This window comes from Hemiscyllium ocellatum, chromosome 25 (genome assembly GCF_020745735.1).
Source record: "Hemiscyllium ocellatum isolate sHemOce1 chromosome 25, sHemOce1.pat.X.cur, whole genome shotgun sequence".
NCBI classification, from domain to species: Eukaryota; Metazoa; Chordata; class Chondrichthyes; order Orectolobiformes; family Hemiscylliidae; genus Hemiscyllium; species Hemiscyllium ocellatum.
Genome location: NC_083425.1, coordinates 4,467,494 through 4,485,847, shown reverse-complemented (window position 1 = coordinate 4,485,847; position 18,354 = coordinate 4,467,494). Strand labels below are relative to the sequence as shown.

General features: G+C 45.5%; 1 protein-coding gene across 2 annotated transcripts in view; it reads right to left on the bottom strand.

Annotated features, from left to right (window-relative positions):
• stxbp4 (syntaxin binding protein 4) overlaps positions 1-18,354 on the bottom strand; it is a 271,436-nt gene that overhangs the window by 213,968 nt on the left and 39,114 nt on the right. For both annotated transcript variants that reach the window (XM_060844429.1, XM_060844430.1), the window contains 3 exons: positions 7,580-7,665; positions 3,571-3,700; positions 690-822 (listed from right to left, as the gene is read on the bottom strand). In XM_060844429.1, the coding sequence (XP_060700412.1) occupies positions 690-822; positions 3,571-3,700; positions 7,580-7,665 (349 nt within the window). The remainder of the gene's footprint in view (positions 1-689; positions 823-3,570; positions 3,701-7,579; positions 7,666-18,354) is intronic.

Genomic DNA, 18,354 nt, shown 5'->3' with positions numbered 1-18,354 from the left:
TTTATATTGCTCCATCTTCACTGACTGTGCCTCAGCCCTGAGGTCTGGAATTTACTCACTGAAGCTGTCTATCTTGCTCATTCCCGCTAAGATGTTCCTTTATTGACTAACATTTTGAGCAGCTGCTCCAATTGTAGCTCCTGGTAAAAAAATGTTCACTAACATTCCTCTGAAGCACTTTAAAACCTGGTCCTTTTACTACTTTAAAGCTGCCACCTAATGGCACCTTAGCAGGATCACAGTGACTCAGTGGCTATCAGTGCTGCCTCAGAGCAGCTGGGACCCCAGTTTGATTTCAACATTAGGCGACTGTGTGGAATTTGCACATTCTCCTTGTGTCTGTGTGGGTTTGTTCTGGGTGCTCCGGTTTCCTTCCACAGTCTGATGATGTGCAGGTTAGGTGGATTAGCCATGGGAAATTGGGAAGAGGGCTCTGGGCGAGATGGTCTTCACTGGGTCAGTACTGGCTTGATGGGCCGTATGGTCTTTCCATACTGTCGGGATCATTTGAACTGCAATTTGGTGCTGCTCTTCTGTTAGGTTTCCAAAGGCACAGAGTTTAAATGGAGACCACAAAGTTAAATTAAACAATGCACAGTCAATCCCTGTTAATTTAAATGCACTAATCTACCTGCAGCAAGATTGCATCTTGACACATTCTTTATTGAATAATGTCCATCAGCACTGACCTTGTGGCAATCTCCTCCTGGTATCAATTCCTGGATACACACCATTGGTCCCTCAGGCTTGTTGGTCCCACCCACAATGTTCAAGCCGAGGTTTGTCACTTTGGGAATCGAGATCAGCTGAATTGGAGAGTTCCTGAATGAAAAGGGGAAATCAGAACCGACATCAAACTCTCTGCTAGTAATCAGATCCTCTTGAGGCTCAGGAATGTTACAGTGGAAGGTGGCCATTCAGCCCATTGTGCCTGCACTCACTCACCAAACCAGCAACTCACTTTGTGACATTCTCCCACGTCTCCATGCAAACCTGCACACTGTTCCTGAATGTAGGTTTGCTCACTGAGCTGGAAGGTTCATTGCCAGATGTTTCATCACCCTACTTGGTAAGATCTTCAGTGGGCCTCAAGCGAAGCACTGCTGATAATTCCTGCTTTCTATTTATATGTTTGAGGTTCTTTGGTTGGTGATGTCATTTCCTGTGGTGAAGTCACTACCTGTTCTTTTTTTCAGGGGGTGGTAGATGGGGTCTAACTCGATGTGTTTGTCGATAGAGTTCCAGTTGGAATGCCACGCTTCTAGGAATTCCCATGCGTGCCTTTGTTTGGTTTGTCCTAGGATGGATGTGTTGTCCCAGTTGAAGTGATGTCCTTCCTTATCTGTATGTCAGGATACTAGTGAGAGAGGATCATGTTGTTTAGTGGCTAGTTGGGGTGATCATGTATCCTGGTGGCTAGTTTTCTGCCTGTTTGTCCAATGTAGTGTTTGTTACAGTCCTTGCAAGGTATTTTGTAAATGATGTTAGTTTTGCTTGTTGTCTATATAGGGCCTTTCAAGTTTATTAGCTGCTGTTTTAGTGTGTTGGTGGGTTTGTGGGCTACCATGATATCAAAGAGTCTGAGGATTCTGGCGGTCATTACCGAGATGTCTTTGATGTAAGGAGAGAGTGTTGCAGTGTGTGTTGGCTCATTGAAATAATGTTCTGACGCAGCTTCATTTGTGGATGTTGGAATGATTGCCTCTGTAGTTCAATATTTGGTCCGTATGTGTTGTTTTCCTGTAAACGCTGGTTTGAAGTTCCCCACTGGCTGTTCGTTCCACTGTGACATCTAGGAATGGCAATTTGTTGTTGTTTTCCTCCTCTTTAGTGAATTTTATGCCAGTAAGGGTATTATCGATGGTCTTGGAAGATTTCATAAAATTCACAAACCAAGAGCCCCCCTCAGACCCATTGGACAAACAGGCAGAAAACTAGCCACCAGGATACATGAACACCAACTAGCCATATAACGACATGACCCTCTCTCACTAGTATCCTCACATACAGATAAGGAAGGACACCACTTCGACTGGGACAACACATCCATCCTAGGATAAGCCAAACAGAGACACACATGAGAATTCCTAGAAGCATGGCATTCCAACTGGAACTCTATCAACAAACACATCCAGTTAGACCCCATCTACCACCCTGAGAAAAAGAACAGGAAGTGACTTCACCACAGGAAATGACATCACCAACCCAAAGAAACCCAAACATATTAATAGAAAGCAGGAATCATGTACACTGCTTCGCCTGAGGCCTACTGAAGATGTTACCTAGTAGGGTGACTAGATTAGATTTTTTTTAGATTACTTACAGTGTGGAAACAGGCCCTTCGGCCCAACAAGTCCACACCGAACCGCCGAAGCGCAACCCACCCATACCCCTACATTTACCCCTTACCTAACACTACGGACAATTTAGCATGGCCAATTCACCTGACCCGCACATCTTTGGACTGTGGGAGGAAACCGGAGGAAACCCACGCAGACACGGGGAGAACGTGCAAACTCCACACAGTCAGTCGCCCGAGTCGGGAATTGAACCCGGGTCTCAGGCGCTGTGAGGCAGCAGTGCTAACCACTGTGCCACCATCTGGTCAACATGGACGAGTTGGACTGGAGGGTCTGTTTCTGGTGCTGTACATCTGAATGTATGACTCTAATTAGAAATTGGATCACCATATTGACAATAATTAGGTTGTGTCAATTTTCCACGAAACATCTGGAAATGAATCTTCCAGCTCAGCAAGCAAACCTACATCCAGAACCCCAACCTGAACTACAAATCTTCTCAAAACATTGTTCCTCTTCAGATAACATGCAATTTCTTTTTGAAAGCCTCAATTAGATCTGCCTCACCACACTGTCAGGCAGTGCATTCTGAACCTTAACCAATTATTGTGAAAAAGTTCCTCTTACATTGTTTTTCTTAATTCTTTCAGTTAGCTCAGTTGGCTGGATGGCTGGTCTGAGATAGAGAGTGACGTCACTAGCATGGTTTCAATTCCTGAGGTAGTAGCCGAGGTTACTAAGAGAGCTTCCACCTTCTCGGCCTTGCCCTTACCTAAGGCATGGTGACCCTCAAGATAAACTATCACAGTCCCCTCATTCTAATGAGGAAGCAGCCCTATAGTCTGGTTAGACTATGGCGACACAAAAACAACAACTGGACTAATAATGCAGAGAGAACTATTCCAAAGAACTGAAGAGAACACTGGTGACAAAGCCTCTTGAGTATTGTGTACAGTTTCAGTCTTAATCCTTCAGGAGACATAAGACTTTCATTGGAAGCAGTTTGGAAAAGGGTTGATTTCTGGGATGAAGGCATTGTCCTATGAGCCAGTGGATCAGGAAGATCAGGTCAGCAATACTTCTCCATATTACCAGTTGAGTCAACTCCTCTGACAGACAGCACAGTTCACTGCTGGGTGCTGATAGGGAACAGCATGTGACAGAGAGGGTGAGACAGGAAAACTGACCCCCCAAGGGCCAGACCATCAAACCCTTTACAGGGGATAAGAGCCCCAGTAGCTGCGACCCTGCTGGGTGCTGAGATGATTACCTTCTGGTTGGTGCTGCTGTGTTTGTAGTAACAATCCCACTGTTGTTAGCCACAATATCGTTCGGGCTTAAGAGCTGTGGACTCGGGCAGCTGGATAAAGATGTTGATGACGTGCTCTCGAGGTGTTTACCTGAGTACGACAAGGAGAACATCATTGAAAGGCTTTCTGTTTTGAACATTTGCGTTTTCTGCTTTGGTCTTCATTGTGCATGTGACCTCAGCCTCACAGATTCTTCTCCTTATTTTCAAATCCCTAGAAGACTTATTATACACTCTGCTTGCAAAATCAGAATTACAGAATTGTTGTGGTGATGGAGAAGGCCATTCATCCCATCATGTCTGCACTAGCTCTCGGAACTGTTTATAACTTTGTTCCTTTTCCCTTTACGAGGTGCACAACTCCTTCACCTCTGACTCCCAATCTACGCACACTCTCCTGATCTATCCAATGTCATCTACCCCATTAACCATTAGCAGTGAAACCTCAGCATCATATCCTGCACTCTGAATCCCCCTTCCTGAATCAGAGAATCATGGAGTCATAGAGTCCATGGAGACAGGCCCTTTGGCCCAACTGGTCCGTGCAGACCAAACCGTCCATCCACACTAGCCCCACTGCCCTGCCCTTGGCCCATACCCTTCTAATCCTTTCCTACCCATGTAGCTGTCCAAATGCCCTTTAAATGTTGTTAATGTACCCACCTCAACCACTTCTGCTGGCAGCTCATTCCATATGCGTACCACCCTCTGTGTAAAAACAGTTGGCCCTCAGCTTCCTTTCTCCTTTTCTTCCCATCTCAACACCCGTCACCCCGATCCTCTCCATCTCCTGCTCAGAAAGCCTCTGATCTATTCTGAAGCCCCTTGCAGTTGGCAGTATGAAGGCATTTGTCATTGGGCCACTTCAAACTGATGCAGGAAGCCTAGTGATGGGAGATAAGGAAATAGCAGGAGAACTTAACAAGTACTTTGTGTCAGTTTTCACAGTGGAAGACATGAGTGATATCCCAACAATTAAAGGGAGTCAGCGGGCTGAGTTGAGTATGGTTGCCATTACGAAAGAGATAGTGCTAGAAAAGTTAAAAAGTCTTAAAATTGATAAATCTCCTGGCCCCGATGGGATACACCCTAGAGTTCTGAGAGAGGTGGCTGAGGAAATAGCGGAGGCATTGGTTGAGATCTTTCAAGAGTCACTGGAGTCAAGAAAGGTCCCGGATGATTGGAAGATGGCTGTTGTAACCCCCTTGTTCAAGAAAGGATCAAGACAAAAGATGGAAAATTATAGGCCAATTAGCCTAACCTCGGTTGTAGGTAAAATTCTAGAATCCATCATTAAGGATGAGGTTTCTAAATTCTTGGAAGAGCAGAGTCTGGTTAGAACAAGTCAACATGGATTTAGTAAAGAGAGGTCGTGCCTGACAAACCTGTTGGAATTCTTTGAAGAGGTAACAAGTAGGTTAGACCAGGGAAACCCAGTGGATGTGGTCTATCTAGACTTTCAAAAGGCCTTTGATAAGGTGCCACACGGGAGGCTGCTGAGCAAGGTGAGGGCCCATGGTGTTCGAGGTGAGCTACTGGTATGGATTGAGGATTGGCTGTCTGACAGAAGGCAGAGAGTTGGGATAAAAGGTTCTTTTTCGGAATGGCAGCCGGTGACGAGCGGTGTCCCGCAGGGTTCAGTGTTGGGGCCACAGTTGTTCGCATTATATATTAACGATTTGGATGAAGGGACTGGGGGCATTCTAGCGAAGTTTGCAGATGATACGAAGTTAGGTGGACAGGCAGGTAGTACTGAGGAAGTAGGGAGGCCACAGAAGGATCTAGACAGGTTGGAAGAGTGGTCCAGGAAATGGCTGATGGAATTCAACGTGAGCAAATGCGAGGTCTTGCACTTTGGCAAAAAGAATAAAAGCATTGACTACTTTCTAAATGGTGAGAAAATTCATAAAGCCAAAGTACAAAGGGATCTGGGAGTGCTAGTCGAGGATTCTCTAAAGGTAAACATGCAGGTTGAGTCCGTGATTAAGAAAGCGAATGCAATGTTGTCACTTATCTCAAGAGGGTTGGAATATAAAAGCAAAGATGTGATACTGAGACTTTATAAAGCTCTGGTTAGGCCCCATTTGGAGTACTGTGTCCAGTTTTGGTCCCCACACCTCAGGAAGGTCATACTGGTCCTGGAACGTGTCCAGCGGAGATTCACACAGATGATCCCTGGAATGGTAGGTCTAACATATGAGGAACGGCTGAGGATCCTGGGATTGTATTCATTGGAGTTCAGAAGATTAAGGGGAGACTTAATAGAAACTTACAAGATAATACATGGCTTGGAAAGGGTGGACGCTAGGAAATTGTTTCCATTAGGCGAGGAGACTAGGACCTGTGGACACAGCCTTAGAATTAGAGGGGGTAAATTCAGAACAGAAATGCGGAGACATTTCTTCAGCCAGAGAGTGGTGGGCCTGTGGAATTCATTGCCGCAGAGTGCAGTGGAGGCCGGGACGCTAAATGTCTTCAAGGCAGAGATTGATAGATTTTTGTTGTCTCGAGGAATTAAGGGCTACGGGGAGAACGTTGGTAAGTGGAGTTGAAATGCCCATCAGCCATGATTGAATGGCGTTGGGGACTTGATGGGCCGAATGGCCTTACTTCCACTCCTATGTCTTATGGTCTTATTTGTCAGACGGCCCAGGTCCCAGTGACCCTGTCCTACAGGCTTTTCACAACATGTCTGAACAGGTTGGTTAAAAACAGTGATAACACAAATGTAAACCTCAGCTGTTATCTAGGAAAAGAGTTTGCAAAGTCACCCAGGGTTGCTCACTCACTCTTCATGATGGTCCAACCCAGGACAGCAAAAACATGGCAACAACATATCAATGAACCAGGTACTTTCACAATTCATAACATTACCCATTTTACTCCCGTACAGCCTGCGCAGTTGCAAACTGGCCAGAACAGGCAGTAATGCTGCACATTTCCTCACCTATCTGAAATGTGTGGTCACACTTTGTGTTGCTCCATAACAGTCAGTCAATCTCCATATGTACGATCACAGTGATCCATAACAGTCAGTCAATCTCCATATGTACGATCACAGTGATCCATAACAGCCAGTCAATCTCCATATGTACGATCACAGTGATCCATAACAGTCAGTCAATCTCCATATGTACGATCACAGTGATCCATAACAGCCCGTCAATCTCCATATGTACGATCACAGTGATCCATAACAGTCAGTCAATCTCCATATGTACGATCACAGTGATCCATAACAGTCAGTCAATCTCCATATGTACGATCACAGTGATCCATAACAGCCCGTCAATCTCCATATGTACGATCACAGTGATCCATAACAGTCAGTCAATCTCCATATGTACGATCACAGTGATCCATAACAGTCAGGATTAACAATGCACATCCCAAATAGCCTCCTGTTCCTGACTGTATTACTATTAATCTAGAACAATATCTGCTTCCACAAAACACTGCACTGATCCAGAACAGGCATTATATTGCCTGTTACAGGCACACATCCAGAAGATCGGAAATATACTGGAAGAAACTAGTGATACAAATCTTTAAGGCAGTCTCTTTTTGACAATGCAGCCGATATTTATAGATTGAAAATCCTCTTTGTCTTAAGTAGCTTGACAGCACAGAAGGATAATCTGAAAGATTCAATTAATATCTGGTAGTGTATGAGCGGTGATTTGTTTTGATTCACTTGTGGGAACTGGGCAGCACTGGCCAGCATTTGTTGCCTGTCCATTGTTGCCGTTGGGAAGGTGGGGGTGAGCTACCATCTTGAACCGCTGTAGTCCGTGTGCTGTGGGTCAACCCACAATGCCCTTGGGGAGGGAATTCCAGGATTTTGACCCAGTGACAGTGAAGAAGCGGCGATACATTTCCTGACTTGCAAATAGAAGGCAAATCCAGTGGAGCTTCAATCTATGACGCTATACGTTCCCTCAGTCAGAGCCTTTGAGCCTGTGATTCTCACCAGCAGTATGGGGAGTAGGTGAGCTGCGGGCTGATCCAGCATCACTGTGACAATCGTACTTCTCCATCAGTTCCGCAAATTCTTTCCTGAAAGGACAAGGCAACAATTAGAAAGGAAAATGTCTGTTTTACTGTCCACCAAACCCCTCACCCCCAGCCCCAACCCCACAGCATCTCAAACAGGCCCAGAAATCTGACGGCCTTCTCGTTTTGCTTCCAATCTGAGAGGATCGAGCAGGACTCCTTATCACTGGTTAACAACCCTGCTCCGAACTGGCCCCCATGAAACTTCCTCTGGTATCTGCCTCAACAACTAATCGCTTCTGATAAAAGTTCACTCACTTGAAATGTTGACTGTCTTTCTCTCTGCAGTCTCTGAGTGTTTATTCCCAGCAATTCTGTTTTGATTATACTCAGTTTTCGCGAGTCCAGGCCATGAACAATGTCTGGCAGGTCCTCCATACAGGCAGGCTTCACAAGATCCTGACGTCAGACTATGTGATAATGGGACAGCAACATGGAGTAGGAACCCTGACTGAATCTTCCTCTCCTTATCCCAAGCACGTTGCTGAAGCCCAGGCTCCAATCTGGCCGAGACCAGGGATCGATTTCTGGTTGAGTAAAAGGTAAAGGCAAGATCGCCATAGTCCCAGAGGACCAGAGAGGTGACTGGTGGTGAATCACCATGTCTCAGGCGAGGGGAAAGGTTTGGAAGATAGGACTTTCATGGTAATCTCAGCCAGTGTGACCATTAGACCATAAGATATAACAGCAGATGTCAGCCACTCAGTCCATCAAGTCCGTTCTACCATTTGATCATGGTTGATATATTTCTCAAGGAGAAAGTGAGGACTGCAGATGCTGGAGATCAGAGCTGAAAATGTGTTGCTGGAAAAGCGCAGCAGGTCAGGCAGCATCCAAGGAGCAGGAGATTCGACGTTTCGGGCTTAAGCCCTTCTTCAGGAATCAAAACGTCGAATCTCCTGTTCCTTGGATGCTGCCTGACCTGCTGCGCTTTTCCAGCAACACATTTTCAGCTCTGATATATTTCTCAACCCTATTCCCCTGCCTTCTCTCATTAACCTTTGAACCCCTTACCAATAAGAACTGATTAATCTCTGTCTTGAGTATACTGAATGACTTGGCCTCTGAGTCCATAGATTAACCACCCTCTGGCTGAAGAAATTCATCCTCATGGTGCATTTAGAATGTGTATCCAACTCTGGGTGATGAACATGCTTATCTACTTCTGTTTAGAGTCGGGAACGTGGTGCTGGAAAAGCACAGCAGGTCAGGCAGCATCCAAGGAGCAGGAGAATCGACCTTTTGGGCAAAAGCCTTTCAACGTTTCCTTGGATGCTGCCTGACCTGCTGTGCTTTTCAAGCACCACACTCCCAACTTGATCTCCAGCATCTGCAGTCCTCACTTTCTCCTACTTCTGTTTAGAGTCCACCCGGCTACCTCTCAGTACACAGTCTCTCCACTGGCATGTCCTCAACAGTGTCTTCTCAGGGAAATAGATGGAAACTGTGCCCTTCAACGCCTCAGGTGAAGGCATCAAAGGAACTCTGAGAAAGTTTGGGTCCAGGCAGAACCACGATTCACTCAGGAGTGTACACTGACACTTGAGCCTGACTCTTCCCAAGGTCATCACAAAAATTAAAGATTTAATCGAATTACTTCAAGTCTCCCTGTTTACCTGTCAGATTGTCAGAAAATACTGACCAGGTTTTTGTATTTAACAAGAAACTCCCATTTATTACAAAGAAATCATTTCTAATGAAAGGAAAACAAGATATGAAGTATTAACTTATAACACTGGTTACTTCAGTTTTATTGCCCATCTAAACATCTGCACATACATGGACACAGACACAGCCAAACAAACAGACAAACAAACAAACACCGGTGTTATGGGAGGAGGAAAAGCTATTAGAGTCATAGAGATCTATAGCACAGAAAAAGGCCCTTTGGCCCATCAAGCCTGCATTGGCCAAAAACCATCACCTGATTATCCTAATCCTGATTTCTTGTACTTGGTCCCTCGCCTTGTATGTTTTGGCATTATTGCTGCCCATCTAAATACTCCATAAATATCAGGAGTGATTCTGCCTTTACCAGCCTTATCGGCAATGAGTTCCAGATTCCCATCACCCTCTGAGACAGTATGTTTTCCTCACATCACCTTGAAACCTTCTGTCCCATTCCTTAAATCTCTGCCCCCTGCTGATCCCACTGTCAAGGGGAAATGTTTCTCCCTGTCTATCCTATCTATGCCCCATTAGGTTTTATACATCTCAGTGCCCTCTGCTCTAAGGAAAACAACCCCAGTCTGTCCAACTGCTCTTCATCACTGACACTCTCCAGTCCAGGCAACATCCTGGTAGACATCTCCAGTGCCATACGGGGGAAACACAATTCCATAGCATCAGTCCAGAGGATTTGATGAAGGCCCACTGATTTCCGAACTCCTTATTTGCTCTTCAGAGGGTTGGTGTGGACTCAATGGGCCAAATGGCCTGCTTCCAAACTGTAGGAATTCTATTTTATAAACCTCTATAAGGGGCTATGGCAAAAATTGTCAGTAATTACATGGTGGTCATGAGGCTTTTAAAAAAAATTCAGCTTCTTCTCAAATTCAGATGTCACAATCTGCCAGAATGACATTTGAACCCATGCCTCCAGAACATTGTTGGGGCTCTGGATTACTCTGGATGACAGAACCCCCACACTGTCCAAAAGATCATGGCTATCATTGTCACCATTATTGTGAGTAGCTTTAAACTCTGGATACTTCCATTAAGTTTAAATTTCATCAGCTACCAGGGTGAGATGTGAACCCAGGTCCGCAGGGGATTAGCCCTGGGAATTTGGCAATTACTAGTTGAGTGACATTATCACTTATGAAGAAGGAAATGCAATTTGCTGTGGATCTGGGATAAGATGTAGGCCAAAGGGCTAGATTTCCTTCAGTGAACCAGATAGGTATTTACAACAAAGTGTTTAGTGACCTGGTCAACATTAGATTAGCTTCAAATTCCAAATGTTATTAAAATCAAATATCACCATCTGTTACAGTGGGATTTGAACCCACATTTTATTTAAATTTGCTGACAGGGTGCTGCTGACTGGGCCAGCATTTATTGCCCATCCCTGACTGCCCAGGGGAGAGCTAAGAGTCTGCCACATTGCTGTTGGTCCGGAGTCACATTTATGTTAGACCAGGTAAGAATGGCAGATACATTCTCTAAAGGACATTAGTAAACTAGATGTTTTTTTTCCCCATGATAATCTATGTGATCATCAGGAGACACCTAATTCAGGTTCTTTTATTCAGTCATCACAGCTCCAGGGCATCTCTGCAGGAGTTCCTCAGAGTAGTGTCCTAGGCCCAACCATCTTCAGCTGCTTCATCATTGACCTTCCCTTCATCATCAGGTCAGAAGTGGGGATATTCACCAATGATTGCACAATGTTCAGCACCATTCGCCACTCCTCAGATACTGAAGCAGTCTGTATTCAAATGCAACAAGATATGGACAATATCCAGCCTCGGGCTGACAGATGTCAAGTAAGATTCACACCATGCAAATGCCAGGCAATGACCATCTCCAATAAGAGACAATCTAACCACTGCCTCTTGACATTTAATGGTGTTGCCATCACTGAATCTGCCAATATCAACGTTCTGGTGGGTTACCATTGACCAGAAACTCAACTGGACTCATCATATAAACACAGTAGCTACACGAGCAGATTAGAGGCAAGGAATACTGCGATGAGTAACTCACCTCCTGAATGCTCAAAATCTGTCCACCATCGCCTCATCTTCTGCCTCAGAACACTTCAACCCCAGAGCATCAATGTGGACTTCATCAGTTTCCTCATTTCCCCTTCCCCCACCTCACCCCAGTTCCAAACTTCCAGCTCAGCACTGTCCCCATGACTTGTCCTACCTGCCTATCTTCTTTTCCACCTATCCACTCCACCCTCCTCCCTGACCTATCACCTTCATCCCCTCCCCCACTCACCTATTGTACTCTATGCTACTTTCCCACATGCTAAGTCCCACATAGGAGGTTAGTGAGCAAAATTAGGGCGCATGGTATTGGGGGCAAAATACTGACATGGATTGAAAGTTGGTTGGCTGACAGGAAACAAAGGGTAGTGATAAACGGCTCCATTTCGGAATGGTAGGCAGTGACCAGTGGGGTACCGCAGGGATCAGTGCTGGGACCACAGCTTTTTACAATATATATTAATGACATAGAAGGTGGTATCAGCAATAACATTAGCAAATTTGCTGATGATACTAAGTTGGGTGGCAGCGTGAAATGTGAGGAGGATGTTAGGAGATTACAGGGTGACCTGGACAAGTTAGGTGAGTGGACAGATGCATGGCAGATGCAGTTTAATGTGGATAAATGTATGGTTATTCACTTTGGTGGCAAGAACAGGAAGGCAGATTACTACCTAAATGGAATCAATTTAGGTAAAGGGGCAGTACAAAGAGATCTGGGTGTTCTTGTACACCAGTCAATGAAGGTAAGCATGCAGGTACAGCAGGTAGTGAAGAAGGCTAATAGCATGCTGGCCTTCATAACAAGAGAGATTGAATATATAAGCAAAGAGGTTCTTCTGCAGCTGTACAGGGCCCTGGTGAGACTACACCTGGAGTACTGTGTGCAGTTCTGGTCTCCAAATTTGAGGAAAGACATTCTGGCTATTGAGGGAGTGCAGCGTAGGTTCACGAGGTCAATTCCTGGAATGGTGGGACTACCTTACACTGAAAGACTGGAGCGACTGGGCTTGTATACCCTTAAGTTAAGAAGACTGAGAGGGGATCTGATTGAGACATATAAGATTATTAAAGGATTGGACACTCTGGAGGCAGGAAACATGTTTCTGTTGATGGGTGAGTGCCGAACCAGAGAACACAGCTTAAAAATACGGGTAGACCATTTAGGACAGAGATGAGGAGAAACTTCTTCACCCAGAGAGTGGTGGCAGTGTGGAATGCTCTGCCCCAGAAGGCAGTGGAGGCCCAGTCTCTGGATTCATTTAAGAAAGAGTTGGATAGAGCTCTCAAGGATAGTGGGATCAAAGGTTATGGAGATAAGGCAGGAACAGGATACTGATTAAGGATGATCAGCCATGATCATATTGAATGGTGGTGCAGGCTCGAAGGGCAGAATGGCCTACTCCTGTACCTATTGTCTATTTCTCCCCACCCCCACTTTCCTCTCAGTTATCTTTCCACCCATCAGGCTCTCTGCCTGCATTCCTGATGAAGGGCTTTTGCCCAAAATGCCGATTTTCCTGCTCCTCGGATGTTGCCTGACCTGCTGTGCTTTTCGAGCACCACTCTAATCTAGAATCTGGTTTCCAGCATCTGCAGTCCTTGTTTTTACCATCTATAAGGCACAAGTCAGGAGTGTTATGGAATACTCCCCACTTGCCCGGATGGGTGCAGCTCCAACAACACTCAAAAAACCCGATACCATCCAGGAAAAAGTAGCCCACTTGACTGGCACCACATCCACAAGCATCCACTCCCTCCACCACCAATGCTGAGTAGCAGCAGTGTGTACTATCTACAAGATGCACCACGGAAATTCACCAAAGATCCTTAGATAGCACCTTAGATGACCACTTCCATCTAGAAGGTAGAAGGACAAGGGCAGCAGATACATGGGAATACTACCTGCTGCAGGTTCCCCTCCAAGTCCATTACCATCTAGACTAGGAAGTATATCACCGTTCCTTCACTGTCACTGAATCAAAGTCTTGGAATTTCCTCCCAAGGGCATTGTGGGTCTACCTATAGCAGGTAGACTACAGTGATTCAAGAAGGTAGCTCACCCCCACCTTTTTAAGGGATAACCAGAAACGGACAATAAAAAAGGCTGAACAGTTTCCATATTTGTTATCTCAGACATGCCCTTGGAAAACTCGACAGGAGTAGGTCACGAACTCAGAAGTCCTGGAGTCATGTTAATTCCACAAGCACCTTGTCAGACCCTTGCCTTCTAGCACACCACGCATGGCAGGGACTGCTGTGCCACAGTGCGGCTCCTGAGTATTAACAGGAAATACTGAGCATAGTGCTGGCCAGCACTTACTTACTAGCTAATAATCTAAGGCAACTGCCTAACTGTGTTCACATTAGCAACAACAAAGCCAGGGCTGGCTGCTGAGAGGGTTAAGGTTAATATGCTTTGGACAGATTTGTAAAGCTATTTCATAAAAGCATACAAACCATCAAATTAATTTCCCTTTGCTTTTTGTTTCTCCATTTTAATCCCATAAATCAACAAACAATCTGTCCCAAAACAGTAAGACAATGAGTAAAAGGCCGTTGGGTTAAAGGCAAATTTTCTCCTAATACAAACAAGACCACAAAACTGGCAGATTGCTAACATCAAACAGATAGGTCGAGTCTCCTGTTGCTTACTGAGGGTGCAAAGTTTCAAACTGCTTCCAGTTCACTCACTGTGGATCAAAACCCTTCTCAGTCATTCATTTCATATAGCAACCTAACCCAAGGGGACATTCTTCCTGTTTGATGGACGATAACAATAGTACTGGAAATTGAAACCAAAAGAGAAAATGCTGGAAAATCTCAGCAGGTCTGGCAGCATCTGTAAGGAGAGAAAAGAGCTGACGTTTCGAGTCTAACTCCTTTTCTCTCCTTACAGGTGCTGCCAAACCTGCTGAGATTTTCCAGCATTTTCTCTTTTGGTTTCAGATTCCAGCATCCGCAGTCATTTGCTTTTATCCCGTGCTGGAAATTGAACTGTGCACTCCATCAGAAATGGGACAATCCTGTCCCCATTGCTCATCCACATTCACCACTTGCCCAAGGATCAGTGAAATAGGAATCCTTGCAGATGGAACAGTATACAGACAGCTTTACTCTGTATCTAATCCCGTGCTGTCCCTGTCCTGGAGGTATTTGATAGGGACATTGTAGAGAGAGTTTTACTATGTATTTAACTCTGTGCTGTATCTGAGCTGAGAATTCCTCATGGTGAAAAGTGAATTAAATCTTATACAGAAACATGTGCATGCTGTGCCTGAATCTGAGTATTTATGGAGTCATAGAGCACAGAAACAGAACTTTCAGTCCAACTCGTCCATACTGACCAAGTTTCCCAAACTAAATGAGTCCCATTGGCCTGCATTTGGCTCATATCCCCCTAAACTTTTCTCTTCAAGTACCTGTCAAAATATTTTCTCAATGTTGTACCTCCACCTGCATCTACCACTTCCTTTGGCAGTTCATTCCACATATGAACCACCCTCCATGTGAAAACTTTGCCCCTCAGGTCCCTTTGAAATTTTTCTCCTCTTGCTGTAAAACTATTTCCTCTAGTTTTCAACTGCCCTGCCCTAGGGAAAAGACCTTTGCTATTCACCTTATACAAGGCCCTCATGATTTTATAAACCTCCATAAGAACTCTACAAATCTCAACCTCCTGGACTCCAGTGAAAAAAGTCCACCCTATCGTCAAGGTCTATTAGCACTCTGGCCTCACATCGCCAAGGACCCAGGTTCAATTCCAGCCTCGGGCGACTGTCTGTGTGGAGTTTGCACAGTCTCCCCGTATCTGCATGGATTTCCTCCCACAGTCCAAAGATGTGCACGTTAGGGTGGGTTGGCCATGCTAAATTGTTCAGGATGTGCAGATTAGGTGCATTAGTCAGAGGTAAATTTAGGGTAGGTCTGGGTGAATTACTCTTTAGAGGGGTCGGTGTGGACTTGTTGGGCCGAAGGGCCCGTTTCCACGCTGTGGGGATTTGATGATGATTCTTTTTCACAGGCAAGTTGATACTTTGTTATGACACAGAGGTGAGCCCCTCTGTTAATTAAACCAAACACCCGGAAAATCTCGCCTCACAATGTTAAAATATGAGTGACAGAGAACTCCCAAATACCACTATTTAAAGAAAATAACATCAATTTATTTTCTAACTTTAAAGGTGAACTTTAAAAAAACTATTCACAAATCTCAGCCTCCTTTTCCCTCAACTGCTTACTGTCTGATTCCAACTCTATAACAATATGCTGTTCAATGTGATACCTATTAAAATTACATCAACTTAATTTCAAAACCACACAATCTCTGTCTTCTTCTGTGTCTTCATTTTTCCAGCTGGTGATCTCCCTGGGTCATTTACTTTCTTTTTACTGTGAGTATGTTTCACATAAAAAGGTATCTTTGACAGAGAGTGTTTTCTCATTTCTTTGAGGGTAAGATGTGAGATTGACAGTTAGCTCTCCAGCAGTTTCTCTCTCCATCGCAGTTGCTCTCTGACAAATTCTCAAAACGTCCACATCCTTATACCCACTAACATTGGATCACCTCATTGGTTCGATGTTGGCAAAACAATAAATTCAGATTTGATTGGGTTTTAGTATCCTGGGGCATAACTTAAACTGATTTGTTAAATTCAAATTGTTGTCAAAACAGCAACCAAAACTCAGATACCCATTTACGCTCTGCAACAGGTCTCAGGAACCCCATTGCTCTACACCAGGACTCAGGTTGCCCCCTCACTCTGCACCGGGACTCGGGATCCCCCATCACTCTGCACCGGGACTCAGGTTCCCCTATCCCTCTGCTCCGGGACTCGGGATCCCCCATCGCTCTGCACCAGGACTCGGGTTACCCCTCACTCTGCACTGGGACTCGGGTTCCCCCTGCAATGGGACTCGGGCTCCCCCCTCGCTCTGCACCGGAACGCGGGATTCTCCCATCGCTCTGCACCGGGGCTCGGGATCCCCCATCGCTCTGCACTGGGACTCAGGTTCCCCCATCCCCCTGCACTGGGACTCAGGATCCCCCATCGCTCTACACCAGGACTCAGGTTCCCCCCTCACTCTGCACCGGGACTCGGGCTCCCCCCTCATTCTGCACCAGGACTCGGAATCCCCCATCGCTCTGCACCGGTACTCGGGCTCCCCCCTCACTCTGCACTGGGACTTGGGTTCCCCCCTCACTCTGCACTGGGACTTGGGTTCCCCCCTCACTCTGCACAGGGACTCAGGATCGTTTCTTGCTCAGCACCGGGACTTGGGCTCCCCCCTCACTCTGCACTGGGACTTGGGTTCCCCCCTCACTCTGCACCGGGACTCAGGATCGTTTCTCACTCAGCACCGGGACTTGAGATTCCCCCTCACTCTGCACCGGGACTCGGGTTAAGACAGAGATACATAGGTTCTTGGTTAGTAAGGAGATCAAAGATTACAGGTTAAAGTCAGGAGAATGGGGTTGAGAAACCTGTCAGCCATGACTGAATGATGAAGTAGACCTGACGGGCTGAATAGCCTTCTGTTCACTTGGTCATTGCTGATGCTGGCTGCTCTATTTAACTCTGCACAGAGTGTTAGCTGGCTGGCAATGGAACATTCCCCGGGATGTCCCTCTACCATCCACTGTGACTAGAACCTCATCAGCAACTGCAGGAACGGTAGCCAAGAAAGCGCTACAGCAGTGAAACTGAAGGTAATTTTCAATAAATTGAATAAAATGGCGACAGAGGGAAGGGATCCTGTCTGAGGAAAGCTGCCTTCCATGCCTGCAGTCTCCTCTTTCCCTTGAAAACAATTTATCACCATTCTCCGTGTTAATGCCAATGAGCTGATAAAACAGCCTTTTACAGGGCCAGAATGTGCTGAATCTGGCTTCGCCCCATCTCTGACTCACTGTCAGTAACATTCCCCAGCAGCTGGGACACTGAGCCAAGGCTTCCTCCTCATTTAACTGTCCCCCCCCCATCACTTTGTTCTCACTTTATGCCGGATTGTTTATTTCTGCCCTTCATGAGTTCAGTGACTGGTCCGCTGTCTTCACACGTATTAACTGAGCTTCTACGAGTTTCCAGAATACTCTGTGTTTGTAACAGAGTAACTATTTCTTGAGTGGAAACTGCAGAGCAGGCATCAATCCCCTGCAGCAATACCCACCTTTCATCAGCACAGAAACCTCTAGGTGTATCAACTGTAGCAGACTCCCCTGCTTACTAATTTAACACGGTTTTGATAAGAGCTTTAGAAAATTAACAGTTTCTACCCGACTGTTGTTAGAATACTGAGTGACCCACAAACTCTTAACATTCGCCTGTACCTGTGTTTTCGTTTTTGCTGCTGTTTACCTATTATTTACTATCTGTGCTACTTAACTGTGATCTGCCTGTATTGCTCACAAGACAAAACTTTTCACTGTGCCTCGGTACATGTGACAATAAATTCAATTCAATGAAGAAGTCACAAAGAGGATTGATGAGGGCAGAGCAGTGGATGTGATCTATATGGACTTCAGTAAGGCATTCGACAAGGTTCCCCATGGGAGACTGATTAGCAAGGTTAGATCTCATGGAATACAGGGAGAGCTAGCCATTTGGATACAGAACTGGCTCAAAGGGAGAAGACAGAGGGTGGTGGTGGAGGATTATTTTTCAGACTGGAGGCCTATGACCAGGAGAGTGCCACAAGGATCGGTGCTGGGTCCTCAATTTTTTGTCATTGACATAAATGAATTGGATGTGAGCATAAGAGGTACAGTTAGTAAGTTAGCAGATGACACCAAAATTGGAGGATTAGTGGACAGTGAAGAGGGTTACCTCAGATTACAACAGGATCTTGATCAGATGGGCCAATGGGCTGAGAAGTGGCAGATGGAGTTCAATTCAGATAAACGCGAGGTGCTGCATTTTGGGAAAGCAAATCTTAGCAAGACTTATACATTTAATGGTAAGGTCCTAGGGAGTGT